The sequence below is a fragment of the Haliotis rubra genome, unplaced genomic scaffold (assembly GCF_003918875.1).
Source record: "Haliotis rubra isolate DU_JTF1 unplaced genomic scaffold, ASM391887v1 Scf332, whole genome shotgun sequence".
NCBI classification, from domain to species: Eukaryota; Metazoa; Mollusca; class Gastropoda; order Lepetellida; family Haliotidae; genus Haliotis; species Haliotis rubra.
Window position 1 is genome coordinate 526,195 of NW_025767005.1, and position 27,723 is coordinate 553,917.

The 27,723-nt window shown below is 40.3% G+C and overlaps 1 protein-coding gene and 1 long non-coding RNA gene across 4 annotated transcripts in view; both read right to left on the reverse strand.

Moving 5' to 3' along the window:
- Positions 1 to 27,411, reverse strand: part of LOC124284267 (15-hydroxyprostaglandin dehydrogenase [NAD(+)]-like) — a 36,755-nt gene extending 9,344 nt beyond the window's left edge. The window contains exons 1-4 of one of the 3 annotated variants that reach the window (XM_046720343.1): positions 27,262 to 27,411; positions 25,318 to 25,441; positions 24,626 to 24,735; positions 20,235 to 20,331 (exon numbers count right to left, since the gene is read on the reverse strand). In XM_046720343.1, coding sequence (XP_046576299.1) covers positions 20,235 to 20,331; positions 24,626 to 24,735; positions 25,318 to 25,441; positions 27,262 to 27,354 — 424 coding nt within the window. In that variant the 5' untranslated portion in view covers positions 27,355 to 27,411. Of the gene's footprint in view, positions 1 to 671; positions 782 to 1,202; positions 1,327 to 11,491; positions 11,638 to 20,234; positions 20,332 to 24,625; positions 24,736 to 25,317; positions 25,442 to 27,261 lie in introns of those variants that run through there. The other 2 variants (XM_046720342.1, XM_046720341.1) reach the window with 2 other exon arrangements.
- On the reverse strand, positions 14,022 to 17,389 carry LOC124284269. Its single transcript, XR_006900511.1, has 2 exons — positions 17,338 to 17,389; positions 14,022 to 14,276 (listed from the first exon to the last, which is right to left on the reverse strand). It is a non-coding gene; the product is annotated as an uncharacterized LOC124284269 (long non-coding RNA).
- Positions 27,412 to 27,723: the final 312 nt, after the last annotated feature.

Consider the following 27,723-nt stretch of genomic DNA (forward strand, 5'->3'; position numbering starts at 1 on the left):
AGGGTTCTGCAAACGTCGCACAATACTCCTTTCAATAAAGAAGACTTGACTAAACCAAAAACTTCTGCCCGATCACATGTTGGAAAACTCAATATATCCACAGAGTGTTTGACTAATCTCGTGTCATTACGGCTCTTCCAATGGAATGATTTATAGAAAGCAGTGAAAGCAATACATTTACAGAGACTGTGCATCGCCTTGTCAATGGATGACCTTCCTTGGCCGTTCCTTGGCACAAAGGGCATAGACTCCCCATTGTTTTCGGTGCCCTTCATTTGGTACCTGCTGGGCCTCCTATTACAAAGGACTAAGGTGGTCGTAAGTCACTAAGGTTAAGGTTAACCTCAGTAAAGGTTGCTTCGTGAAAGGAGACCCTGATCTCTTGGCGCAGATCAGGAGAGTGGCTTCTCAGCCCTGCTGACACTCTGGGTAATGCAGAAGGCTGCAGTGATGGGGAGACTTCATATTCTCTGGAAAGTTCTTGGTGGGTTTGACTGGGCAGCACTTCCTGAGAGAAGTCCCATTCGCTGTCTGGGGTGCGTGTAGAGGTGGCAAGGTCTCTGAGCTGATGATGAGTCTTACCAGCCTGACTGCGCCAGGATCACCTGAACAAATACAGTTACAAGTCCTTGACCATCATCTACAGGTCATATTGAATCATGCTCTCTTACCAGGTTAACCATCAGCATCTTGTCAATGTCTATCTTCTCTGTGACGATAGCTGCATTATTGATCATGATATCCACCTGTCCATGGCGTGCCACGACACCGTCGAAGGCCTCTGAGAAACCAAGAAGGACATATATTGAGAAGGGTTCATTACTGTTTTTTTTAAGACAGTAAAACTGATTGAACACTACTGTTGCTACACACGGAACAAAACCTCTTCGAGACTCTGTCATGTCAAAGTAGAAGCATCATCTATAATATTTATTATTCCCTTTTGGGGATAATGTTAGAGACAGATATTATGGTCACGAGTCAGAAGCAAATACCAAGCATCAGTACAAATTCTTACAATCGTGTTTAGGACTTGCTAGTTCTGAAACAACCATCCTTCGCATGAACGTTATTTGATAATTCATGCACACTATGGTTTAGCGGATAAAACGATAGAAATGTTTCACCATGCGTTATTTCTTACACTTTATTTCATTGCCAAAGCAAATAATGTGAAGAAGTAACATCATTTCGCTCCATACCTTTAAAACCCTTTTCGTCAGTTACATCGCACAGCGAGAAGGACACTTTGTCTCCTCCAAACTGACCCTGAAGTGAAGACTCTATCTCAGCACCTCTGTCAGCATGGATGTCAAAGATACACACCTGTGTTAAACGAATGATACATCGAGAATATACCATGATGGTCTGCATAAGTCCTTCTGCCTGGAGAGAGGGGGATTGATGATGAGAAAACGTCAGCAAGTGGTACTAATGGTGATTTGTCTGGCACTTGTCTTTAAACGGACAAGAAAAAACATGTAGCTCTTTGGGGCTTTTTTTCAAATTTCACATCTTTAAAGGATGATTAGTATGTTAGGAACATAAATTTCCTGGAGTCTTTAAGATAAATTCAGTCATGACTTGGAACGAGCTGGTGGTGCTTATGAATGTACCAGACAAAACCAACCTTGTGGAAACTATTGTTAATGCAAACAAGTGTTCCAAAATTGTTTATGTTCGATTATGAGAAAACGTGATCGATTGCTTGGTCGTTTAGTCATTGTGACCAATCTTCGATTATTTCAATTAATCGGATAACCACTAGTATACACACAAGGGGCTCATAACCCCATACTGTCCCACACCATCCCTCCCAAACAGCTTGACTCATCACTGTACCAAATACAAGAACTGTGAAATATTGGGACAGATGCTTTAGCAAGTTAGCAGCAATGCTCTGGAACAATCTACCAGCCATAATCAGAGTCTCTGATTCATATAACTGTTTCAAGAAAGGCGTCAGAACCCATCAGTATAAAATGTTTATACCCCTCGGCAATAGACTCTCACCCTTGTACACTGCTAAGCGCCTTAGAGTGGCATTATGTTAGGACATATAAGGCGCTGTATAAATTTCGCATATTATTTATTGAACCCATGTGGAAAATTGAAACCGGGTCTTTGGCGTGATGAGCGAATGCTTTAACCACTTGGCTACCCAACCTCCCCTGAGTATACCTTCAAACACATAATTCTGTTTTACAGAATTTTGATATCTATAAATAACTGAAGATAACCAATTTAGGGCTACTGATATCTTACAATGTCATTGAGATATCAAGAACATTTTTCGAGATATCTCTAAATGTGTTTAAGATATCACTAAAACAATTAAATTCACAGTGTTCCCACGTGTATTAGAGTTAACTCAAGATATCTTGAATTCAAATGAACATATCTTGAAATAATGTATGCACATCCACAAACGCTCTAGAGATATCTTTAACTCTGAGATATTTAAGTTCAATTAGATATATCTTCAATTCTAGCCGTAACTGATGTCTAAAATCAAATTAAAGATATCAGTAATAATTGTGAAGATGTCTTTAAATCAATTATCGGTTTTAAAGATACCTTTAATTCATTTCAAGTAATCTCTAATTCAATTCAGGATATCCTTAATACATTTCAAGGTATCTTCAATTCAATTCAAGATGTCTTTGAAACAATTTAAGATATCAGTAATTTCTCAATATATAATCTCTATTGGAGATATCGTTAATTCATTTCAAGATATCTTCAATTCAAATCAGGGTATCTCTATTTTCATTCAAGATAACTTTAAAACAATTAAACCACCGTCCCATATCACTAACTAGCTGTGTTTGTAAAACCATGGAGCGCATGGTCAATAATCGATTAATCTGGTACTTAGAGGCCAATAACCTCCTTAGTGACCTCAAATGTGGTTTCCGAAAGAACCGAAGTACCATTGACCATCTGGTGCGTCCGGAATCATTTATAAAAAATTCCATTGTCAACAAACAACATATTGTTTCTATCTTTTTCGACTTGGAAAGAGCATATGATACAACGTGGAAACATGGTATCTTAAAAGATTTACATGAATTTGGATTGAGGGGCAGATTACCTCAGTTCATATCTCGGTTTTAAACAACCGACAATTTCAAGTACGGGTGGGTTCCGCATTGTCTGATTATTTCCACCAAGACCAGGGCGTCCCTCAAGGCAGCATCATGCCTGGGACACTTTCTAGCATAAAAATTAACAGCCTTACTAACGTTTTGAACAGCTGTGTTGATGGGTCCCTTTTCGTGGACGATTTCAATATTTCATGTCGTGGTAGGAACACGAATTTCACTGCAGTATACAACTCTGCCTTAACAAATCCAACAATGTGCCAAAAAAGCTTCCAATTTTCAAAATCCAAACAAATTGTATTCACTTTTGTCATAAATACAAACCTCACAAGGATCCATGGCGGTTTCCTAAACTGCCAGATGGTTCCCTATTAACTTAGAAGAGGCCAAATTCCTGGGACTCATATTCGACCGCCACTTGACATTCTTACCACACATAAAATATTTGAAGACAAAGTGTTTGAAGGCTCTTGACTTCCTTGTACAGATCTTTGGTGCACTCTAAATTATATTACGGTCTGTCTATGGTGAAGCCTGCAAAAGCAATTCAGAAAAATTAGACTCTATCCACCACCAAGGCCTGAGGCTCTGCCTGGGGAGTCAGGACCGCTATCTTGGTGTCTATATGAGGAGGAACGGACCTCGTGTTTTTAACCCTCTCTATGAAACACCCATAGATCCATTTTCACAGACGGATCCAAGGATGATGGCCAAGTTGCCAGTGCTACAGTCATTGGATCGAAGACTGTCTCCTCTAGGATTCCTGACAACAGTTCCATTTTCACTGCCGAGGCCAAAGCTATCTTTTCAGCTTTGACCTATATTAAACAGCAGAATCATTCCAAAAACTTCATCGTTTTCACAGATTCATTATCTTGCCTTCAAGCACTTCAAAATGTTACTTCAAGTCACCCAATCATTCTGGACATTTTGGAACTTTACAACGATCTCTCTACTGGCCAATGTGACATCGTCCTCTGCTGGTTGCCGGGTCACGTCGGCATAGCAGGTAACACAAAAGCCGATGCTGCAGCAAAAGCAGCTCTTGACAAGCCCTTATCTCCACTGCTGATCCCGTACAGTGATTTCAAACCCACTATCAAAAGCTATACTCGGGACCTCATGCAAAAACGATGGGACACTCAAGTAGGAAGAAATAAACTGTATGAATTGAAACCAACAATTGGTTATACCTACTTGGGTTGTCAGTCAAGACGTGATGAGGTAATTTTACGACGACGACAGTCGATTTACTCATGACTACCTGCTGAAAACGGATGGGGATGACGCCCATGTGTGTCTCTTCACGATCAAGCATATTCTGCTTGAATGCGTGGACTTATCGTCTGCAAGGGACTCACATTATGATGCAACAAACCTGAAAGATATGTTCTCCCGCGTGAGCGCTCATCTGATAGTGAACTACCTAAGGGAAGTCGATCTGTATCATTAATTGTAACTGTGAAATGTAACTATCATAAATTGTAACTTTGAAATGTGACTAACAAATTGCCTGCCTTTAAATTTGATGCTATGACTTTTTCTGATTTTAAATGACAATGTAATGAATATATGTTTTTGAAATAAAACTCATTCCGAGTATGTACTTACAATGTTCATTAATGCAAACTTGTTCTCGTCACTATATGGCTGGAATAATGCCGATGTGACGCAAAACCCAACTCAACTCAACTCAACCCAATTCATTCAAGGTATCTATCTTTTTCGACTTGGAAAAAGCATATGATACAACGTGGAAACATGGTATCTTAAAAGATTTACATGAATTTGGATTGAGGGGCAGATTACCTCAGTTCATATCTCGGTTTTTAAACAACAGACAATTTCAAGTACGGGTGGGTTCCACATTGTCTGATTATTTCCACTAAGACCAGGGCGTCCCTCAAGGCAGCATCATGTCTGTCACACTTTTTAGCATCAAAATTAACAGCCTCACTAACTTTTGAACAGCTGTGTTGATGGGTCCCTTTTCGTGGACGATTTCAATATTTCATGTCGTGGTAAGAACATGCACGCAATAGAAAGGCAGCTACAAGTCTGCCTTAACAAATCCAAAAATGTGCCAACGAAAATGGCTTTAAGTTTTCAAAATCCAAAACAAATTGTATTCACTTTTGTCGTAATACAAACCCCACAAGGATCCAGACCTATCCTTAGATGGTACCCCTATCAAGGTAGTAGAAGAGGCCAAATTCCTGGGACTCATATTCGACCGCCACTTGACATTCTTACCACACATAAAATATTTGAAGACAACGTGTTTGAAGGCTTTTGACTTCACTTGTACAGATCTTTGGTGCACTCTAAATTATATTACGGCTCCATTGTCTATGGTGGAGCCTGCAAAAGCAATTTAGAAAACTTAGACTCTATCCACCACCAAGGCCTGAGGCTCTGCCTGGGAGCCTTCAGGACCTCCGGTAGAAAGTCTATATGAGGAGGCTAACGAACCCTCCCGTGTTTTCAACCCTCTCTACGAAAACCTGTTTCCTAAAATGCCAAGCCTGGTCCCACCACTTGGAATCAGAATTCAACCACACATATCTGCAGCTAAAATTGACCTCAATATCATAGCGCCTTTCCAGGTTCTGTCTTCGCCACCGTGGCAGATGGTGAAACCACAGGTCGATCTTACCCTCACCAAACTCAAAAAGTCAGAAACAAATCCTTTGGTGTTCCAAAAGGAATACAACCAGTTACGCTCCGAGTATAACACCCATAGATCCATTTTCACAGACGGATCCAAGGATGATGGCCAAGTTGCCAGTGCTACAGTCATTGGATCCTCTAGAATTCCTGACAATAGTTCCATTTGAGGCCAAAGCTATCTTCACAGCTTTGACCTATATTAAACAACAGAACCATTCCAAAAACTTCATCATTTTTACAGATTCATTGTCTTGCCTTCAAGCACTTCAAAATGTTACTTCAAGTCACCCTATCATCCTGGACATCTTGGAACTTTACAATGATCTTTCCACTGGCCAATGTGACATCGTCCTCTGCTGGTTGCCTGGTCATGTCGGCACAGCCGGTAACACAAAGACCGATGCTGAAGCTAACACATCTCTTGACAAACCCTTATCTACACTGCTGATCCCATACAGTGATTTCAAACCCACTATCAAAAGCTGTACTCGGGACCTCATGCAAAAATGTTGGGACACCCAAGTAGGAAGAAATAAACTTCATGAACTGAAACCAACAATTGGTTATACCTACTTGGGTTGTTAGTCAAGACGTGATGAGGTAATTTTACGACGATGTCGTATTGGCCACAATCGTACTCATGATTATCTGCTGAAAACGGATTGGGATGGACCTCCCATGTGTGTCTCTTGCGATGAGGTGTTCACCATCAAGCATATTCTGCTTGACTGTGTGGACTTTTCGACTGCAAGGGATTCACATTATGAAGCGAGAAATCTAAAAGGTCTATTTTCCCGCGTGAGCGGATATCTCATTGTTAACTACCTGAGGGAAGTTCACCTATATCATAAATTGTAACTTTGTAAAGAGAATAACAAATTGCTTGCTTTTGTATATTATGTGCTATGACATTTTCTGTTTTTATTTATAAATGTAAATGTGCATATATATATATATATATATATATATATATTTATATATGTGTGTATATTTATTTATTTATTTATTTATTTATTTATTTTAAATAAAACCCTTTTGGACCTTGGACTTAAAATGGTAATAAATGGAAACTTGATGTCGTCACTATATGGCTGGATTAATGCCGATGTGACGTAAAGCCCAACTCAACTCAACTCAGCTTAAAACAATTAAATATATCAATATTTCTTAATAAATGTGAAAACGGCTTGCCATAGAGCTGTGGAATACGGCGATCTTAGTAATTTCGTATTTCACCCCGATTTCCGTGTTGCACAGATGCTAGGTCTACTTTTTCAAGTGTTCGGCAGTACTCCGATCCTTCCGTTCTGCCTCGAGAGACGGGGTCGGTGATATTACAGGCAGTGTATGAATTAGGGCCCGTACGACCGCCCGAGGCGGTCTAGATTTGTGACGTACGGTCTAAATTTACATCTAGCCAGCCTGATGGTGTAGATGTTTCATACATCGGAGTAAATTCACCATATTTTGGTGTCTGGACTGGTTAAAATCCATTTTGGACTGGCAACATTTTGAAGTTACCAGCCCTGATGTCGGCCAGGGTTTTGGGGTTATTCCATACACTGGTACTGGTGGTGCTTTGTCTGTCAATGGTCTTGAAAGGGTCACTGATCTTTAAACAGAAGGACTGTTTAGGCGTTCCTGCTATTAATCTATTATTATTATTTTGTTTTCTTATTCTTGCACAAGCAAGATAACAGCCTTGCATACTTAGCTTCAGAAACATTTTGCTTGTTTAAATGACCTGTTTTTATTTGTGAAAAGGGTAAGAGAATTCTGTATCACATCAGGGTGTCGATTTCAACAGGGCAAGGAAAACTGAGATATATTTCTTCTGTTATTGCGCATCAGAATGGAAATTCAGGGCGGGGGAAGGGAAACTGAAGAACAAGTACTGAAATGCTTAGTGATGTTTATGGAAAATGAAGTACGTGCCATTAACTGCCACTGCTCTCCGTGTTTAGGAATCACAAATTCAAGAACGGTAGGGACTTTCGACAGCTACGTAGGAAATAATGACTACTGAGTATCTTTCTTCCTTACTTATTAATCAAGATTACTTCTTTGAGTGGCATGTTTGCAAGTTGGTGACAAACTTTATGGATGAACGTCGCATCATCCGAATAAAGAAGTTGTTCATCCATAACGTTTGTCCTCATCTCCTTTAAGATTGTTTATTTGTTGAGATATAAAAAACACATATCTGTCTGTAGGGAAAAGGTCACAGCGTTTTCTCGAGATATCACTTACGGACACCAGCGGAGGTTTTGTCTATATTTATAAAATAATCACCCCCTTGACATTTAATGAGACCACATTACATGAAACTGCTAACATTGTATTCATCGACGCAGACGAGGCAGTGATAACACCGACTCACTGCAAAGGTACGAGCTTGACGTTTGTACTTTGTGTGGGAGGATATTATTGCCACAGCCTAAACGAAATACCATCTACGTAGATTTAGGTGTATAATATATAATCTAAGAAGCATCGAATTGGTATCCATATTTTCTCGAGAATTTGACGTTAATTCAGGGTCTTCTTTTGGGGTTTGTCGTTTAATGTCCCACTTATCAATATTACAGCTATATAGCAGCGGTCTGTACATAATCGCGTCTGGACCACACAACCCAGTGATCAACATCACGATCAACGCAGTTGGGATACGATGACATGTGTCATCAAAGTCCGCGAGCCTACCCACCGGATCCCGTCAGTCGCCTCTTACCACAAGCATGGCTTGATGAAGACCAGTTCATGGATCCGAGGGTCTTCTTTATTAATTAGTCATGTCCGACTTCCAACCGTAATGCATCTTTTTTGAGGCCCTGGCGGAACATTCATTAAAGTAACGGTTAATTTAAGGGTGTGGATGTTTGTTAAATGATTATATTAAAGTGATATGTTTGTATTTAAACACTGATGCGTTGTCAAATGAATGTAAACGAGGAACATGCTGCCAAATATTTAAACATAGTATGCATGCTATTATAAGAAATATCCAATGTTTGATTAAACTATACTGAACCACAAAAGAAACGCCACTTTTCAAAACCAAATGCAAAAATTTGTTCTTGCAAGGTGGTATTATTTTATGATTGTAGCGTTTTCTTTAACATGTTTTTCAATCCAAATTGACAGTTATTACCAACATCTGTGTGTTTTCTGATGAAAAGGCATATCGACCAAAGGCACCGAAAAAAGGCAGACATGATAAAAGGTTCCGTATGATATTCGTGAAAAACGAAAATGCACGTGCAAGTCGAATTGAATTGCTTTATTTCAGTTGATATTCAGGCCAACGGCCTATTACAACATAGGATGCAATATAATAGCACAGTGCGCATGCGTAAAATATGCATATTCATATGTGTAGTAACATATTGGTACAATGATTCATGTGTGTGGGAATAATATAGAAGTTCTCAAATTCATTGCATGATGTAAATACATTGAAACATTTCTAATAATGCTTTCATTTTTATTTGACATTAGGTAAACAAACAGATCTATAGAAATCGTCCTCACATCGATATATTGTTTTCTAATGTGTGAAAGTGTTCGGCAACCCAAACGAAAATGGTATTCATCCTCTATATCTCACGATTTACATAATTTATACAGTCTGTTTTTTTGCTCGATACCGTTCATCCTACCAATTTCTATTTTTTAGTGGGAGTGTGCCGCAACGACAGTTTGCCAAAATACTCCTAAATTTATTCATTTGTATTTAATTGATATACTCTTCAGTTTCAAATCTATACTTATTTGTAGCTATGAAGTTTAGACGTACTGTTTATTGAATTAAACCAATCTGATATGAATACATCTATCATTCTTTGTTTAAATTCCTGGAGAAATAAGTTTATGTTTTGCACCCCTTGATTTACCCATACATACATAAATCTACTAGAGCATAAAATGTTTCTAACCTTGGTAACCTTGTTTACTTTTCCGTTAGTATCATATAGAAGTGATATCTGTAACATTTTTTGACATATCTATGGTCAGGCATCCTGTTTATTTTAAGCCAGTGTTTAATGACTCTTACTAGCGTGTTAACAAATATTCACCAAGGACAGCATAATTTGGTGTCTTAACTGCCAGTTGTAAATATCTCTTACAAGCTATTGACTGAATTCTTTCTGGTTCATCGTATTGTTTAAATCCCCAAATTTCACATCCGTATGTTACGATTGGTAATATTTTGGTATCGAAAATATGGAAAAATATCTTGCAATTTATAGAGCAGTTCATATTAAATGTCTGTAGAACACTACCCTTCCTGAGCTCTTCTACTAATAGCATATTTCCATGATAACTGAGGAGTGAAATATGTACCTAGGTATTTATAACTATTCACAACTTTTAACTCTACTCCATCAAATTCCCCCATTTCTCATTTGTACGTAACACACATCCCTTTCTGAATACCATTATATTTGATTTTGCCATATTAACGTTCAACCCAAATTCGATCGAAAATGAAGAAAGATTGTTTAACTGTTTTTGGATGTCCTTACCCACATTAGAAATCTATGTCGTCAGCAAAAAAGCAGAAGTAAATATATATGTACAAGATCAGGCATAAGCTGTAGCCCATAGCAGTCTGAACATTCAGTACTAGTTGCTAATTCGTTTATGTATACTGAAAATATCAAAGGTCTCATAATGTAACCTTGTTTTAAACCGACATGACATTTGAAGATTTATTATTATTATAGGATATTTATATAGCGCACATATCCACGCACTAGTGCATGCTCAAGGCGCTGGTATTTTTCCCATCGATCATTGGATGTCAATATCAACTGCACATCGTATTAGCGATCTCAACTCCCTGGGGGGTATGCAACTCTTGCTGCCACTAGGCGCACCGAGTTATTGTGGCTTTCTCCTCCTAACGAGGTACCCATTCACAGCTGGGTGGACTGGGACACATAGTCACAGCACTGTGTCCAACTTCACTGCACGTTGCTGTACCCGCACCTAGGTGTTTGCACGTATTCATGTGGCCACCATCTGGACATATACCAACGGATTCGTGGGTTCTTTTAAGTGCACGGGGTTGTGTACTGTACACTAGGGGTTGTGACAACACGGAAAGGGTCTGCACACAAAGTTGACTCCAATGTTTTTACACCCGGTCACAGGTGGGCTCGATCCCGGCACCTCAACCTCGCTGGATCAGTAGCCTGGCGCCTTAGCCAGCTCGCCCACCGCGCACATCATTGGCAGATGAAGTTAATTTTTCAAAATGTTTTGAATTGTCATTGCAATAATCAAGATAGAAATTGTAATTGGTAAAACGATGACTATAGATGCACTTTGTACCAAGACGAAACTAATCTGGGATACCATCCAGGTACTCGCGGAGACAATAACAGTAAAAAGAGCAACAACTAGTCCCCGGGAATTGTGCATGTCACGCTGACATCTGTTTTGTAACATGACAACGTTGTTTAACTTACCCAACAAGCGGAACGTTCGCTTTTGTTAAAAAACGCGAACGCCTTATGCAAGTTCTATAACTTAATATTATCTGTGTCATATGAGTAATACTCATTGGTCAAAGAGCTCTTCCCAAAGGGAAATGCAAATACGATATAAAAACACTAACGACACCAGCTGAGGCGACGCCACTGAATGAGGCCACGGGAACTGCAAACTGTGCGTTTGACCATAGGATGAAAAACAGATGATTCTTGCGTTACCTTGGCTTCTTTCTCCAGCAAAGCTCTGACTATTGCTTGTCCAAGCCCACCTGCACCGCCGGTAACTATGGCAACTTTTCCTTTGATGTGCATGGTCCAAAATACCTAGGTGACGACAGATTTATGGAGGAGGAGTCCGTCAGTGATCAGATAGGTGGAGCAGAACGAGCAGTCACGAGATATGTGCGAAGACGGTTGTGTGACAATCTGCCCAGGTTGAGAAATGTCCCAAGATGTGTGCTTTGGATGTGATGTAACCATCTGCCCAGGTTGAGAGATGTCCCCAGGTGTGTGCTTAGGCAGGTGTGTAACAATAGGCCCAGGCTGAGAAATGTCACAAGATATACTACCCATCAAAAGTTTAGACTCACTTAACGCAATCACTATATGTTATGTAAATACATATGTTACATCGAAGATGAATGTCTCCACAAACATGGGGAACCAACTGCAAACCTTATGCAGATGAAATGCACGAGGATCATGCATCAAATTGCTTAAAAGCATGAGCAAATATCGTGCATGTGAACAGATGTGTTTTGGTGTAAAGTTTTGTTAAGAATTCATCAATTTCATCATTTATTGAACTCATGACAGTAATCTTTTCAACGTTACAAATTTGTTTTACAATACATCATTTCATGTGTAAACAATACCTATAAACAGTATGGAATATTTTGCAAAATCTAGTTTAGAACAGTTGACTGAAGTGAGTGGCTACATTTACACTAGTGAATCTAAACTTTTGATGGGTAGTATATATACTTAGCCTGTTGTGTAACAATCGGCACAGGCTGTGAAATGTCCCCGGATGTGTCCTTTGGCTGTTGTGTAAAAGTCGGCCCAGTTTTTTAGATGTCCCCAGATATGTGCTTTGGCTGTGATGTAACCATCTGCCCAGGTTGAGAGATGTCCCGAGACGTGTGCTTTGGCTGTTGTGTAACAATCTGCCCTGGTTGGGAGATGTCCCAAGATGTGTGCTTTGGCTGTTGTGTAACAATGTGCCCAGGTTGAGAAATGTTCCGAGATGTGTGCTTTGGCTGTTGTGTAACAATGTGCCCAGGTTGAGAAATGTTCCGAGATGTGTGCTTTGGCTGTTGTGTAACAATCTGCCCAGGTTGAGAGATGTCCCAAGATGTGTGCTTTGGCTGTTGTGTAACAATCTGCCCAGACTGAGAGATGTCCCGAGATGTGTGCTTAGGCTGTGATGTAACCATCTGCCCAGGTTGAGAGATGTCCCAAGATGTGTGCCTAGGCTGTGATGTAACAATCGGCCCAGGCTGAGAGATGTCCCGAGATGTGTGCTTAGGCTTGTGTGTAACAACTGGCCCAGTTTGAGAGATGTCCCAGGATGTGTGCTTGTGTGTAACAACGGGCCCAGTTTTAGAGATGTCCCAGGATGTGTGCTTGTGTGTAACAACGGGCCCAGTTTTAGAGATGTCCCAGGATGTGTGCTTGTTTGTAACAACTGGCCCAGTTTTAGAGATGTCCCGAGATGTGTGCTTGTGTGTAACAACTGGCCCTGGTTGAGAGATGTCCCAGGATGTGTCCAAGGCTGTTGTGTTACAATAGGCATTGGTTGATAGATGTCCTGGGATGTTTCTTCCATGTCATAAGATGTCAATATGTATTTTTAGATTCCCGTTTTACGATATTCATTTCCATATTGACTTGTTTATCACTAGTGTAAGATCTACGTGCACCTGTATGGTGCTGGAAATTCAGAAAGACATATTAAGGACCAACCGAAATACAAACCAACGATCAGACGATATTAAAGGTCGCAATTCGATAGTGACGGTGTGTGGTCCTGTGCGTAGAGATCAGGTCACAATCAGTTGAAGTTAAGCAACGTTGGTCGCGGACAGTCCTCGGATGGGTGACCGTGTTTGGCAGCTTGACTCCTGAAAGTTTCTAGGACTTCAGTCCTGCCCCACAATGAAGCACATGTGACGCATGTGGTCTCACCTTAGGCAAGTGAGTTTGTTCAAAATTGCCTCTGTCCACCCAGCAGTAAAATTGGGTACCTGGTATGATACGATGGTAGTCTGAATTTGAACCTTGAGCGCCTGACAGGCGACCGGTTGTATGTTCCACAGGGAGTGTTCTGTACTCGTTGACCACTGGTAATATGTCAGCGCTTTGAGCATGCAATGTGCATGGATAAACGCGCAATATATAAAAGGACTATGATTATTATATTATTTAAATTCGACGACAAAGAAACGGGTTTTGTGTTCCAAGCTAATAAAATACCCCTGTTAATAACTGGATAAATAATACAAAAGTAGAAGACTGATATAACGATATCCTGAAAGTATATACTCAATTACTAGAAGGGCAAAGTACAGACGTACGTCAGCAACAGTGGTATATTCCGTCTGTACTGTACAGGGTTATGTATTTGACTTAGTCATTAACAAAGGTAAATCGAAGTAAAACATGTATTCACCATTCCAAATGCAGTCTGCGAATATTTCAATGTCAGGAAGCACAACAGATACCTTGAAAAATCAATAAGTATGTGATATTGCTTCAGCATAGTTTTTAATTAAAAAATGAACATTGACGTTTTGCTGTACAAAATTTCACGCTAATCGATCTCAGAACCTCTCTGATAACCAACTGCTTGGCAATGTATTTGAGAGTGACTCCTTAAGTTGATTCATCAGTCGCCTCTATCTTCACCCTACGATTCTGTCCTTCGGGACACGTGTGAATTATGGTGCCGTTACTGTCGTCATCCTCCAGCAGATCATTCACAGAAGCAGCTATGTCCTTTGCACTGAAAAATATGAGTGAGGGAGTGAGTGAGTTTAGTTTTACGCCGCACTCAGCAATATTCCAGCTATATGGCGGCGGTCTGTAAATAATCGAGTCTGGACCAGACAATCCAGTGATCAACAGCATGAGCATCGATCTGCGCAATTGGGAACCGATGACATGTGTCAACCAAGTCAGCGAGCCTGACCACCCGACCCCGTTAGTCGCCTTTTACGACAAGCATAGTCGCCTTTTATGACAAGAATGGGTTGCTGAAGACCTATTCTACCCCGGATCGAGAAATATGAGCCATCAATATTACCCAAAATCATTGGTATGATATTCAATGACAAACAGTTACTAGTTTACACAAATCAATCGACCAATCTTCAAACAGTGACCACGACATATTCTTGCTTCAAATTAAGGATGACATGGACGTCCGTTCGCTTGGTCTCACGTCCATTTATCTGAAACACCAGCTGTGAGCCAGTGTACTACATCATGTTTGTTTGTCGTAGTTGGCTGTGTCCCTTGACCTCGTCCACACAGAACAATTCTAGGATGAGTTGAACCGAGTAAGATTGTTAACTGAACTCCAAGTCCTCTTGACCCGCCCCTCTCTCCTGTTACCAGCTATGGTAAAACATTTAAGCCATTCTGTTAATAAACAGACTAATTTTTCAGGCACTTTACAAACTGACTGAGTGAATCAGGCAACTTACAGATTGACTGAAAATTTCAGGCACTTTACAAATTGCATGATTTTACACATTGACTGCAACATATATATTACATGCTTATGACGTAGAAAGAATTAGAATAATCTCTGAAAAATGGGAAGGATTGCTGAACAATACACCTGACAATGTTGGCCCCACATTTAATGTCTTTGACATATATTATCCAATAACAATATATCAAATAGGTTTTGCGTCAACTGAGACTTGGCACTGATGTATTTCGACATATTTCTTTTTCTGTTTAATGAAATAAATGTACAAGCATACAATAATTGATGAATTTCTACAGCGCATCATTTAGTGTCCTAGTGTGTGCTCAGCAAGTGAAAGCCTGGGAGTCTGTAGTTATGACTTGAAAGGCAGTGAATAGACAGATTTCAGTTTTTTCGGCAGATAATTCCATTTTTCTGCCGCTGCATATTTGATTGTTCTCTTGCCGAAAGTTGAGGTCTGAATTTTGGGAATGGTGAACAGTTTTTGCTTTTGTGATCTCAGAGGTCTCGGAGGACGATAGATGTTGAGTAGTTTAATTAGTGAGGTACGATGGAGAAATTTTGAGGAAGTACTTGTAGGCATACAGAAGGATTTTGTAGTCAATGCGGATCAAACAGTAGTATATAGTATGGATGCTTTGAGTTCATGCGCGAACCTTGATTTGTCAAGAACGTCAGCGTGTTATGTGGGGGCTTGATGCTGGTCAGTCTGTGGTCGCTGTAAGGCAAAAGACTTTGATTTTTAATCTTAGGTTGAGAGTGCATCAAACCGGAACTGTTGCTAACCGCCCGAGGCCGGGAGTGTCATGAGTGACGGCACTCCGGGAAGATCAAACAATACGATTGCCTCATCTTCGGAACAGATTTGTTACTTCCACAAGGAGGGAGATGTTTGAGGGAAGGATAACTGCACAAACCAAGAAATCACTTGCCTGCTGCTGGACTTCGACCCATAGACCCCATCATGGACCAATTTTATTGCCTCTTCATTGCCACAACCGACTGGTGTGGGCCACACGACACATAAGGTTCAACAAAGAGATGAATCTTGATTCATGCTGACATTTGCGGACGGCAGGGCCCGAGTGTACCGCAGGCAAGGTGAACATCACACTCATGTCGGTGTCCGTGAAGTGGATCGAATTGGTGGTGAAGCGCAATGATATGGGGTTCGTTTTGCACACATGGACGTTCTGCCCTTGTTGTCGTTCTAGGGAACTTAAACGCTGCCCAGTACGGGTGTCAGATTTTGCAAAATGTCCTGCTTCCATTTATGCAGCAGACATGACCCTGGACTGACGTTTCAACAAGACAATGTTAGACCGCATACGGCAATTCTTAAACAGAGTTTTCTATGAAATACCGGTATTTAAGTTCTGGATTGGCTGTCGCGTATCGAACACATCTGGGATGAGCAAGGGCGAGGTGTTTGCGAGCAAGTCAATCCACCACAAACCTTGCAGGTAATGTCGACGTCTTCCTCGAGGTGTGTTTACTAGCTTTCTAAGATCCTTGACTAGATGTTGTGTGGCTGTAAGAGACGCTAGAGAAGACAACAACCCTTACTGAAGACCTCAATCGAATTGTTCTTCACGCAGTGAACATTATTTTGGAGGGTACCTTGACATCATGAACGTTTTCGGTGTTAAGGATTTTCCGCGAGACTTGGGTTTTTTGGGTTTTTTTTCCCCCTTTGATGTCAAGATGTTCTGTGCACAGCATACAACTATAAATGTTCTCTTGAACCTAATATTAAAAATGTAGTCCCAAAAAATCCCAAGTGTCAAGTTTAAAGTTTTGCTCCGTATAGTTTGGTAAGTTTGATAGTGACATTCATTGACAAAATGTAAAGTGAGCAGATTTTAGCTGAAAAATAATAAGAAAAATGGTAAAATGCATGGTCGTAACATTTACAGTAATGCCCTACGATTTCATTTAATCGAAACGGATGGGCATAGGGAAGCAATTAGACGATTGTATTCTGAGATAGTTCCTGCCAAAAGCTGCATTTAGTGAATTAACTTTAAATTGTCTGCCCTTGAACTGCAAGTCGCGAACCTTTGTCGATTCAGATTCATGCAGATGACAATGATCTGTTTAGACAGCTTCTCAAAGGGTCTGTGGTAATTTCTGGTAGAGTGAAAAAACAAACAAAAGAACCCCGAACCAAACAAATATATAATGACGCAATCAAAAATAAATAACCTTTTGCAGGCACTTCTTTTCTGTGTCACATTTCTAACATTTCTGGCATTTCGAAACTTATTGCAAGCTGAATCCAACAGTAATATACATGTTTCTTCAACATTCCAGCAGCTTCTCACAAGCATGTTCTGAGGATACTTACTCTTCGAAGCCACCCTTTCCATAAAGCTTCTTCATGTCCTCAACATACAATACATTTGACGTTGGATCAGGAATTGCAAACGATTTGAAGGCTGTGGGGCACACCAAGCAGAATCTCAAGCCCAGGTCTTTCAGATAGGGATTTGTCTGGAAAATTTAACGTTTTCACAATGCACCAATGTGGTAGGTGGTCCCGTTCTCAGTTTGTTGTTGTCAAAGGTGCCGATAACGTTGACATGCTTTAGACTGTTAGCATGTGTTTTTTTGTGTTGCTTGTTTGGATATCATGACATGGAGGTACATCAACAAACAAATCCTTGATTTATAAAGATAATGTTCAGCTAAACAATCATTTTATGTTAATCAGGATCTACAAATAATTATGCGAGACCACTAACAGATTTCTGGTTTTTTTCTGATTGGCCGATATACGTGTGTGGATGGACATGAAATATGTCTCTGATTTCGTTGCGTTTCTAACTTCTTTTGTGTCAATGATTAATTGAGCATGATACAACGTTAGTATTGTTCATTTTTTAGGATGAAGCTATAAAGGTTAAAAAAGATGTGCTCACATTGTGTAAATCTGCTATGCCATATTTTGAAAGCCGTTCGTAATACTGTTTAACGGCTATACTCACTGCCCAGGATCTTGTGAATCCAACTACCCCGGTCTTTGTGGATGAATATGCTGGGACAGTGAAGATCGGCTCTAAACCTAGAAAAACGTCAGAATGTTTTTACTAAACTCAGTACCCGCATTGTCGTTATTATGTACAATACTATACCAAAGTCATCAAAACTAGGATTGTCACATAACTACGTCACATCTACTTCTACTCCAATATTCATTCTTCAATTCCTGATAATCATTCTGGCCAGTTTATCATTGTCACGCGCCATTATCTTTGTGTTTATCATTTACACCATCACCATCTATATATATATATACTACAAACAAAAAGTATGGGAACACCCTCAAATTTGAAAGCCATGCACAATCCCTACAGTGGTGGCTTCATTAATTCATAAAGGTGTCTGTGACATGTGCTTAGTGGACACTTTAAACGACATGTTGAAACAACAGTTGAAGCAATTGCTTCAATATTCGTTAAGTTTTGATGAAATTAAAAATTGTCCAAAACAGCAAAACACGAAGGTGTCAAAACATACCTATGATTCAAACGCCCAAACACAACAACCTAGTGCATGTGAAAGACAGACTTCTCATGCATGTTGTGGCAACTTTTCCTTTAAAAGAAGCTGCAGACAGTGTTGAAGCCTCGCAATTACCCCAACATGCCTCAGCGTAGACCATTAAACGACCACAACAGAAACAGGGCCATTGCATGGCTACAGGATGGTGAATCCTTAAGAAGCGTTGCTCGTCGTCTGCAGGTGTCCCCTTCCGTCATTCACAGGCTGAGGGAACGGTTCTAAACCACTGGCAGATAACAGGACAGACCCCGATCAGGAAGGCCACGAAAAACGACAAGGGCAGAAGATCGATATGTTGTACTCAACACCCTTAAGAACCGTTTCACAACTGCCAGTGCTCTACCACTGCAGCTCAGACATGCAACTAACACAAACGTCAGCATCTCAACCACCAGGAACCGTCTCAGAGCTGCTAATCTACGGTCACATCGTCCAGCGGTACGTAATTCTCTCTGTCCACATCATCGAGCTGCAAGACTGGCCTGGGCCAGAGCACATTTGAGATGGAATCATCAACAGTGGTCCGGGGTACTCTTCACTGACGATGGGAGGCGCGGAGAACATTACCATGATGCTACTGGAGAATAACAGATTTGGTCTTGGCTCTGTGATGGTTTTGGGAGACTTCAGCTTACATCACGTACTCCTGTGTACCATGTACAGGGCAATTTGACTGGATTGAGGTACCGGGATGAGATTCTGCGTCCTCTGGTTCTTCCAGCTTTGAACACCATTGGTGCCGGAGCACACCTGCAAGATGACAATGCCAGACCATATCGAGCTCGATTCGTTAGAGACTTCTTGCAACAAAATAATGTGAATGTGATGCAGTGGCCAGCTTATTCACCGGGTCTGGCTCCAACTAAAAGTCTATGGGACATTCTTGGACGATTTGTTAGAGACAATCATGGAATGACACCGACTCTTCAGGTTCTCGTACAGTGGCTCCAGATAGAATGGCAGTTGATTCCACCAGCTACCCTCCGTACCCTTGTGAGGTCAATGAGGCACAGAATGCATCAATCAACGTGGAGGATACACTCACTATTGATTATGTGACTTTCAGTTCTGACCCCTATCCTCTTCCGCTGCTTGTACTAGAATTGTAGTCAGTGATATCTGACCATAACTCCATTACAATTTTTACACCAAATATTGTTTTATTTACCCTTGTAATAAACCGACCCTGCCACTTTAAATTTACTTTGTTATTCTTTGAGGTTTGGGTGTTACCATACTTATTGTCGGTAGTATGTGTTTGGTAATTTGTGTCATGGCCACATGGTGAATAATTCACTCGTTCTATATTCTTCATACACCTGGACTTACGTGAAACGTTTCTTATGTAATTGAAAACTGAAGGAACAGGATGTATGTATTATGCGAATACCTTTTTTTAAGTTTAAAAGAATAACTGTATTACGTTTCAGAAATAATTATTTTGAAATATATTCTTTGAACTCATGCTAAGTCTAAAGTTTTGGATATTTGATTGTTAATACAGCAAATTCTCCACCCTTCAACAAAGGTCCAATACACTTCAGTTTCTTCTTTTGCCCAAAAGGCTGGTTTAAATCATATGATAAAGAGAACAAGAGCGGTATTTATACATAAGTATGGTGGTTCTTTATCGTCTTACTGGTACTTATTTATCTCGATCACGGAGGCAACATCACCTACCTGTAATGGAGGAGACGTTGACGACCACACCACCTTCCCCACCTTCATCCTTCCTCATGTGCTTGATGGCGAGGTTCGAACCTCTGATGGTGCCACCCTGCGAAGACAGGGACAGTTTTATGTGCTTAATGAAAATGTATGTAAGTTTTTCTACAGTTGTATTTGCATCTACATTTCCTTCACAGTAAATTACTTTCATACAACCGTTTTAATAACATGCAGGTCAACTTTTCTACTGTTAACGTCTTTGGGAGGCATTTTAGAAGTTGTAAAGGTGATACAAAGAGTTGAAACAAGGAGAATATATACACAGCGGCATAGTGAGTATATACAATTGACAGGGTGGATGTACTTTGGATTGCTAATTAATGATTTGAGTAGAGTAGGTTGATGTACAGAGTGATATTGATTGAAATACACATACAGAGTGAGTTTATACAATAGATGAGTTTGATGTACGCTGGTTACCACTTCAAAAGTGATTTTGAGAATATTCGACTCCTGTTGCTGTACAATACAAATATACCATTTCTTTCCAAAACGTCATCTTTGTGTAATTGTAAACAGCTTCAGCGTCAAAACGCGGCAATTTCAAAATTTCCCTTGTTTTAGAAGCGTTTGATGAAATATTCGCCAAAATGTCACCAAGAAAACATGTAAACCAAATGCACGCGGAAATATAAGCGAATGCTGTAACGATCACCATGAAAAGACAAACGTTGTGTTTAGATTTTAAGAGGAAATCATCATGTTACGACAGAGTGCCGCCAATCGAAACATGGCCATAGTCCGCCTTGAAGCTGGGGAGTCGCAGTCTGCAGTTCAACCCGACATTTCAACGTTCATCAGAGCACATTATGTTGCCTTTGGGATTGTTTCCTGCATATCCATTCCATCCAACGTCGCCCGAGAAGGGGCCATCCAAGAGGTACCACCCAAGCCCAGGAACGCTACATCCAAACTGAACTGTGACGAATTTCAGACCTAAATGTCAGGAATCGAATGTGTGAAGTGTGGATTCGACCAAGTTGTCGCCCTTGTTTTGAGAGACGTCCATCAGCGCAACTGTTTGCAATGGGGCCGTAGAGTCTGGGACTGGAAGCTTAGAAACTGGAGACGAGACTGGTTTAGTGATGAATCACCATTTCGTCTTCACTGGCGAGATGGAAGACAGTGTGTTTACCGTTGGATCGGAGAAATGAACGTTTTGCCCCTAATTGCAAAATATAACACTTTCGGCTGAGACTGTGTCATGGTGTTGGGTGCGATATCCAGCACACAAAGATCTGATATGGTGGAGGGTCAGGGTAATTTGACAGCAAATCGGTGCATCAACGTCACATGTTTCCGATTATGGACCTACAGAGGGAGTTGTTCCAGCATGACAACGCTCCTTTACATACAGCACTCCTCACAGTCTGCTACCTTGCCAATTCTAACGTCAGTGTCTTGCCATGGCCTTCCCGATCACCAGATCGAACACCTATGGAATGAACTCGATAGACGTGTAGGTCAACGTCAAAACACGCCTCAGACACATCCACATGTAGCCATCGCATTGCAGGAAGAGTGGTGAAGAACTCCGTAGGAGCGACTTCTTTGACTTATCCAGTCTGCTGCGAGACGGTGCCAAATAGTAATTGTTGCCAATTGGTGGCCATACAAATTACTGACTTGTCCATCTTCTGAACTCAAGTAAACAGAAACACAACAATAAAGGCTGCTGTGGTGATGGCGAACTCCTTGTCTATAAACTTGTGATTTTTCACCTTTTTAGCATTGAAATTACTTGAAACAATTGCTCTGAAACTAACGCAATACCGCCTATAAATGGCTTATCCGTTTCTCCTTTTGAAGAGTGAATAATAAATGAGATGTACTTTCTATAAATTCATAACAAGAGACTGTAACATGCGCATGTTGTATTTGATATATGATAATAGTCACACTGCCAATTTACACGTGCAATAAATTTCAAACTGCTGTTCACATCATTTGCAAGTTCTATAGATGTGTTGTGTGTGTTACATTTCAAATCACCCTGAACATTTTCACACTAATCCGTAACGCACATATATAATCATAACGAAACTCACTTTCTGCCACAGGAGGACAGAACTGACGTCCCTGGGAATTGTTCTTTATGAAGCATATTGAAGTTATCACAACGCTATATACAGAGAGGTATCCCAATATGTTAAATATTCGTTACACTCTTCCGACGTCTTTGTCAGGGTCCGTTGAAAGTTGATGTTATTATACATCACAACCATATTGTTGGACTCTGAATGGGTATCTGACACATCAATGTTTCACTCCTTATTCTTTGCGTACACTGACATGAACATATTTTTTAGATTCACAGATCTCACAAAAGAATCGAACACCACCGCCAGAGATTGAGATGTTTAGTGTACGTCATTGGTAGAGATGGAACAGGCAGAGGGTCTGGTGAAAAATGGTTTTGTCTGTTCAGACAAGTTGATGGAAACAGCGTGTTCACTGTCGAAGGGAGACGGAACGTCATTCAAGATGCCATGCCATATGGTGGAAGGGGCGTTATCGTGTAGGGAGGAATTTGTGGGCAGGAGAGAACACAACTGGTTATCGTTAATAGAAGGACATGTATGATATGCTTCTTCCAACTTCAACAATAGCCACTACATGGTGTCCTTTATCAACATGACGAGGAGGGACCCCATGCAGGTATAATTGTGAAGGACTTCTTTGAAGCCAACAACGTCAGTGCTTTGTTGTCAGCTTCACGCTACCCTAGATGTTATGGGAGTTGGATAGTGACCATATCCGCGACAAAAAGAATACCGACAATATCTCACATCATCAGACGACTGAGTGTTTGTGTGTCTGGTACCAGGGGGTGATCATGCAGGCTATCAATGTGACATTTCTCTTGAAACTGAGCGATTTAGTTTCAGCAACCCCATTTCAATTCAGGAGATTGCCGTCACTATATTGGTGGCTGTTTTCTTTTCTCAAACATTTGATAACACAACTGATCCTCGGGACTTTCAGGAACTGATGTTCAACTGATGAGTTGTTTTTGCAGTAACCAGTCTTGAACACATCTTGATGACGACTGATAGAAGCTATCTGCTCTACAGCACTACTTCAGCCGTGAAAATGTTGGATAGAACTGGTGATCGGCTTGCTGGCCTGACTGATACATTTGTGGTCTAATGACATATTTTCATTATTTTCAGACCGCTGTCATGAGCTGGAATATTGGACAAGAAACAAATACACCTCTTTGACCATCATCGACAGGTCATTTTGTTATGGTTAATAATTTGCCGTGACAAATGGTTTAAGAATCCCCGTAATGAACCAGCAAAATAGAACACAGACAAGTCAATAATATTCAGACATTCAATAGTATATTGAACAAACAATGAGCAAGCTACAATGAATGACAATACAGATTTCTAGTACAGTGCAATTGAGACACAAATCTAAATATTGTAAGTCCACATGGTCCCTGGCATGGTGATCTACCTTCAGTTGTTGGCGATTTATAGCCTATTTTTATATTGTGTTGTTCCCTATAGTTAGAATGTTTTAGATTTCATTACTAGTTTTACATGTATATCTGTGATATTCTAGTTGTTTTACTGTCCTTCGATGACAGGTTTTACGTTGTACATTTATTGATTTGCCTATTGATATCAACTGTTCTCGTCACGATATGGTTGCAATATTGCCGATGTGACGTTAACTTTTAACTCACTCACTCTTAATATTGGGTCACATATATAAGATATAAACTCGCCAGTCTTGAAATTTACAGTGAGAACAGATATACTGATTGAAGGTTGTTTACAATGACAGCAGGCAAGCACGGTCAGTCTTGAAATGTTGAGAAACTCGACGATGGCAGACAGATGTGTATAAATCCAGTCATGTGAATAGTCCTGTAGTGCACTACTCTACAACCAGCCTTTATGTAGCTCTTACACAGTTCTCGAGCATTCTAGCAAAGCTAGGCTCCATCATCATTCTCTCAGAACGCCATGGAACCGCGTGGAAAACACAGGACGTGACAAGACCCGGAATTCAAAACCAAATAAACCCAGCCAAGGGAGGCAACTCTGGGGCGCTATCAAAAAGGCGTGCCGCTACAAATACTATTGCCACTAAACATATATGATGCGAGATACGAGCCAAAACCCACGCTCAAAACTTTAAACATTGTGACCCATAATGACTATCACTTAATCAATGTGATATTACAAATTAAATACACACACACACACACACACACACACACACACACACACACACACACACACACACACACACACACACACACACACACACACACACACACACACACACACACTCATAACAATATTGAATCAGCTGTGTTCTCTCACCAGGTTAACCATCAGCATCTTGTCAATGTCTATCTTCTCATTGATGACGGCTGCATTATTGATCATGATGTCCACCTGTCCATAACGTGTCACGACGCCGTCGAAGGTCTCTTAGAAACAAGGAAGAACATGTATTGAGAAGGGTTCATTATTATTGTTTGTGAAGACAGTAAAACTGATCGAACACTACTGTTGCAGCACAGAGAACAAAACCTCTTCAAGACTCTTTAATGTCAAACCAGAAACGTCATCTATGACATTAAATGTACACCTTGAGGATAATGTAGGACATGTGGTTTGGTGACGAGTCAGCACGCAAATATCAAGTTCCAATACAAATTCTTACAATCGTGTTTAGGACTTGTCAGTTCTGAAAATCACATCATCCTTTACATAAAATGTTTTCATTAAAATAAACAAACATAATGTTGGAAAGAAACCATCGGATCGACTAACGTACGGCAATGCCATATGTCATGATAATGAGACAACTACAATCTTCAGAACCAACGACCCAACAAATCTGTATCCGTTCCCAAATGTGAAGATCCCCGACCCCTTGAGCTCCATTCTTGCTGATTCCATAATTTATGAAAATGTATGGTTTAGCTGAACCATTCATAGAAATATTTCACTGCACATTAATCTTACTCTTTACTTATGTGTAGAGGTAAGGTCATTTCGATCCATACCTTTAAAACCCTTTTCGTCAGTTACATCGCACAGCGAGAAAGACACTTTGTCTCCTCCGAACTGACTCTGTAGTGAAGACTCTATCTCAGCACCTCTGTCAGCATGGATGTCAAAGATACACACCTGTGTTAAACAAATGATATATCGTGAATATAACATGATGTTAAAGAATTAACATTTTGGTCTGTTTTTCTGCCTGGAGAGACGGAGATTGATGATGCGAAAACGTCAACAAGTGGTACTAATGGTGATTTGTCTGGCACTGGTCTTTAAATGGACAACAAAAGGACTGTCATCCAGGTGTTTCAACTACATATCTATTATTATTATTATTCTGTTTTCTTATTCTTGCACAAGCAAGGTAACAGCCTTGCACACTTTACTTGAGAAACATTTTGTTTATATAAAGTACCTGTTTTTTTATGAGTGTGAAAAGGGTTAAAGTATTTTGTATCACATCAACGTTCAGATTTCAACAGCGGCTAGGAAATCAGAGATATTTGTATTTTGATATTGCGCGTCAGAATTTAGTGAGTGAGTGAGGGGAAAGTCCAGACCTGCTTAGTGATGTACATGGTACAAAAGATACATGCCATTAACTGCCATTGCTCTCTGTTTAAGAATCTCAACCCGGTAAAAAACGGTAGCGACCTTCGACAGCTACACTGGAAATATTAACTACCAGTTTTTTTCTACCCTACTAATGAGTTAGTTACTCCTTTAATACTGTCTATTTGTTGAGACATAAAACACACATATCGATGTTTGTGGGGAAAGGCCACAGCGTTTTCTCGAAATATGACTTAAAGACACAAGCGAGGCTCTTGGCTATGTTTATAAAAACATCCCCTTGACATTTATTGAAATCAAATCATGACATAAAACTCCTATCATTATATTCATCGACACAGACGATGCAGTGATAATACCGACTCCCTTATCTGAAACTGCCGTGCAAAGGTATAAGCTTGATGTTTGTACTTTGTCCTGGAGTGTATTATTGCCACAGCATAAAATAAATTATCATCTACGTAGATTTAGGTGTATAATATACAATATACTTATCTAAGAAGCATCGAATTGGTATTAATATTTTCTTGACAAATCGATGTTAATTCAGGGTCTTCTTTTTTTTTTTCTTTTAACGCCACACTTAGCAATAATACAGCTATATATAGCAGTCTGTAATAATCGCGTACGGATCACCCAATCCAGTGATCAACATCATGAGCATCGATCTACGCATTTGGAATCAGATGAGATGTTTCAACCAAGCCTGTGAGCCTGACCACCCAATCTCGTTGGTCGCGTCTTACGACTAGCATGGGCGGATTTTCATGTCCGACTTTCAACCTTGATTCATCTTTTTTGAGGTAACGTTTCATTTAAAGGTGTGAAAGTTTGTTAAATGATTATATTAAAGTGGTATGTTTGTATTTAAACACTGATACATCACAATAATCAAGATGGAAATTGTAATTGGTGTTTCATCTTTGCTGACAAAGATGATCACAACCCAGTCACGTATTCTGGGATATCATCCGGGTACTCGCGGAGGAAAAAAAGTAACAAAAGCATTAACCAGTCCCCGGGAATAGCACAAGATCAGTGTCTCTTTAAGCCATAAGGCCATGTTACGCTGACATCATTGTTGTAACATAAGGCTGTTTAACTGGCCCAACAAGTGGAACATTCGCTTATGTTCAATAACGTCAACGCTTTATACAACACAAGTTCTATAACTTAATATTGTCTGTGTCATATGAGTAACACTCATTGGTCAAACAGCTCTTCCCTAAGGGAAATGCAAATACGATACAAAAACACTAACGACCCCAGCTGAGGCGACGCCACTGAATGAGGCCACGGGAACTGCAAACTGTTCGTTTGAACATAGGATGAAAAACAGTAACATGACCTCAGACTGATTATTCTTGCGTTACCTTGGCTTCTTTCTCCAACAAAGCTCTGGCCATTGCTTGTCCAAGAGCACCTGCACCGCCGGTAATTATGGCAACTTTTCCTTTGATGTGCATGGTCACAAAGATCTAGATGACGCCAGATTTATGGAGGAAAAATCAGTTGTGGAGCAGGCTGGGAGATGTCAAGAGGTGTGTGCGGAGTCTGTTGTGGAACAATGGCCCCAGTTGAGAGATGTCACGATCTTTGAGCTTAGGCTGTTGTGTAACAATCGGTCCAGGTTGAGAGATGTCACGATCTTTGTGCTTAGGCATTTTATTGTCCCCTGAGAGGGTATGTAAGACCATATCTTTCAAAGAAGGTTTAATCTTACCACATTTTAATCATAGTATATGTGTTCGTTTAAATTAATGTCTAAACTGTCAACAGCTGAGGGGATGATGTAAATCCAGATAGGGTCCATGCAGGTAGCAAAAGTACTGTAA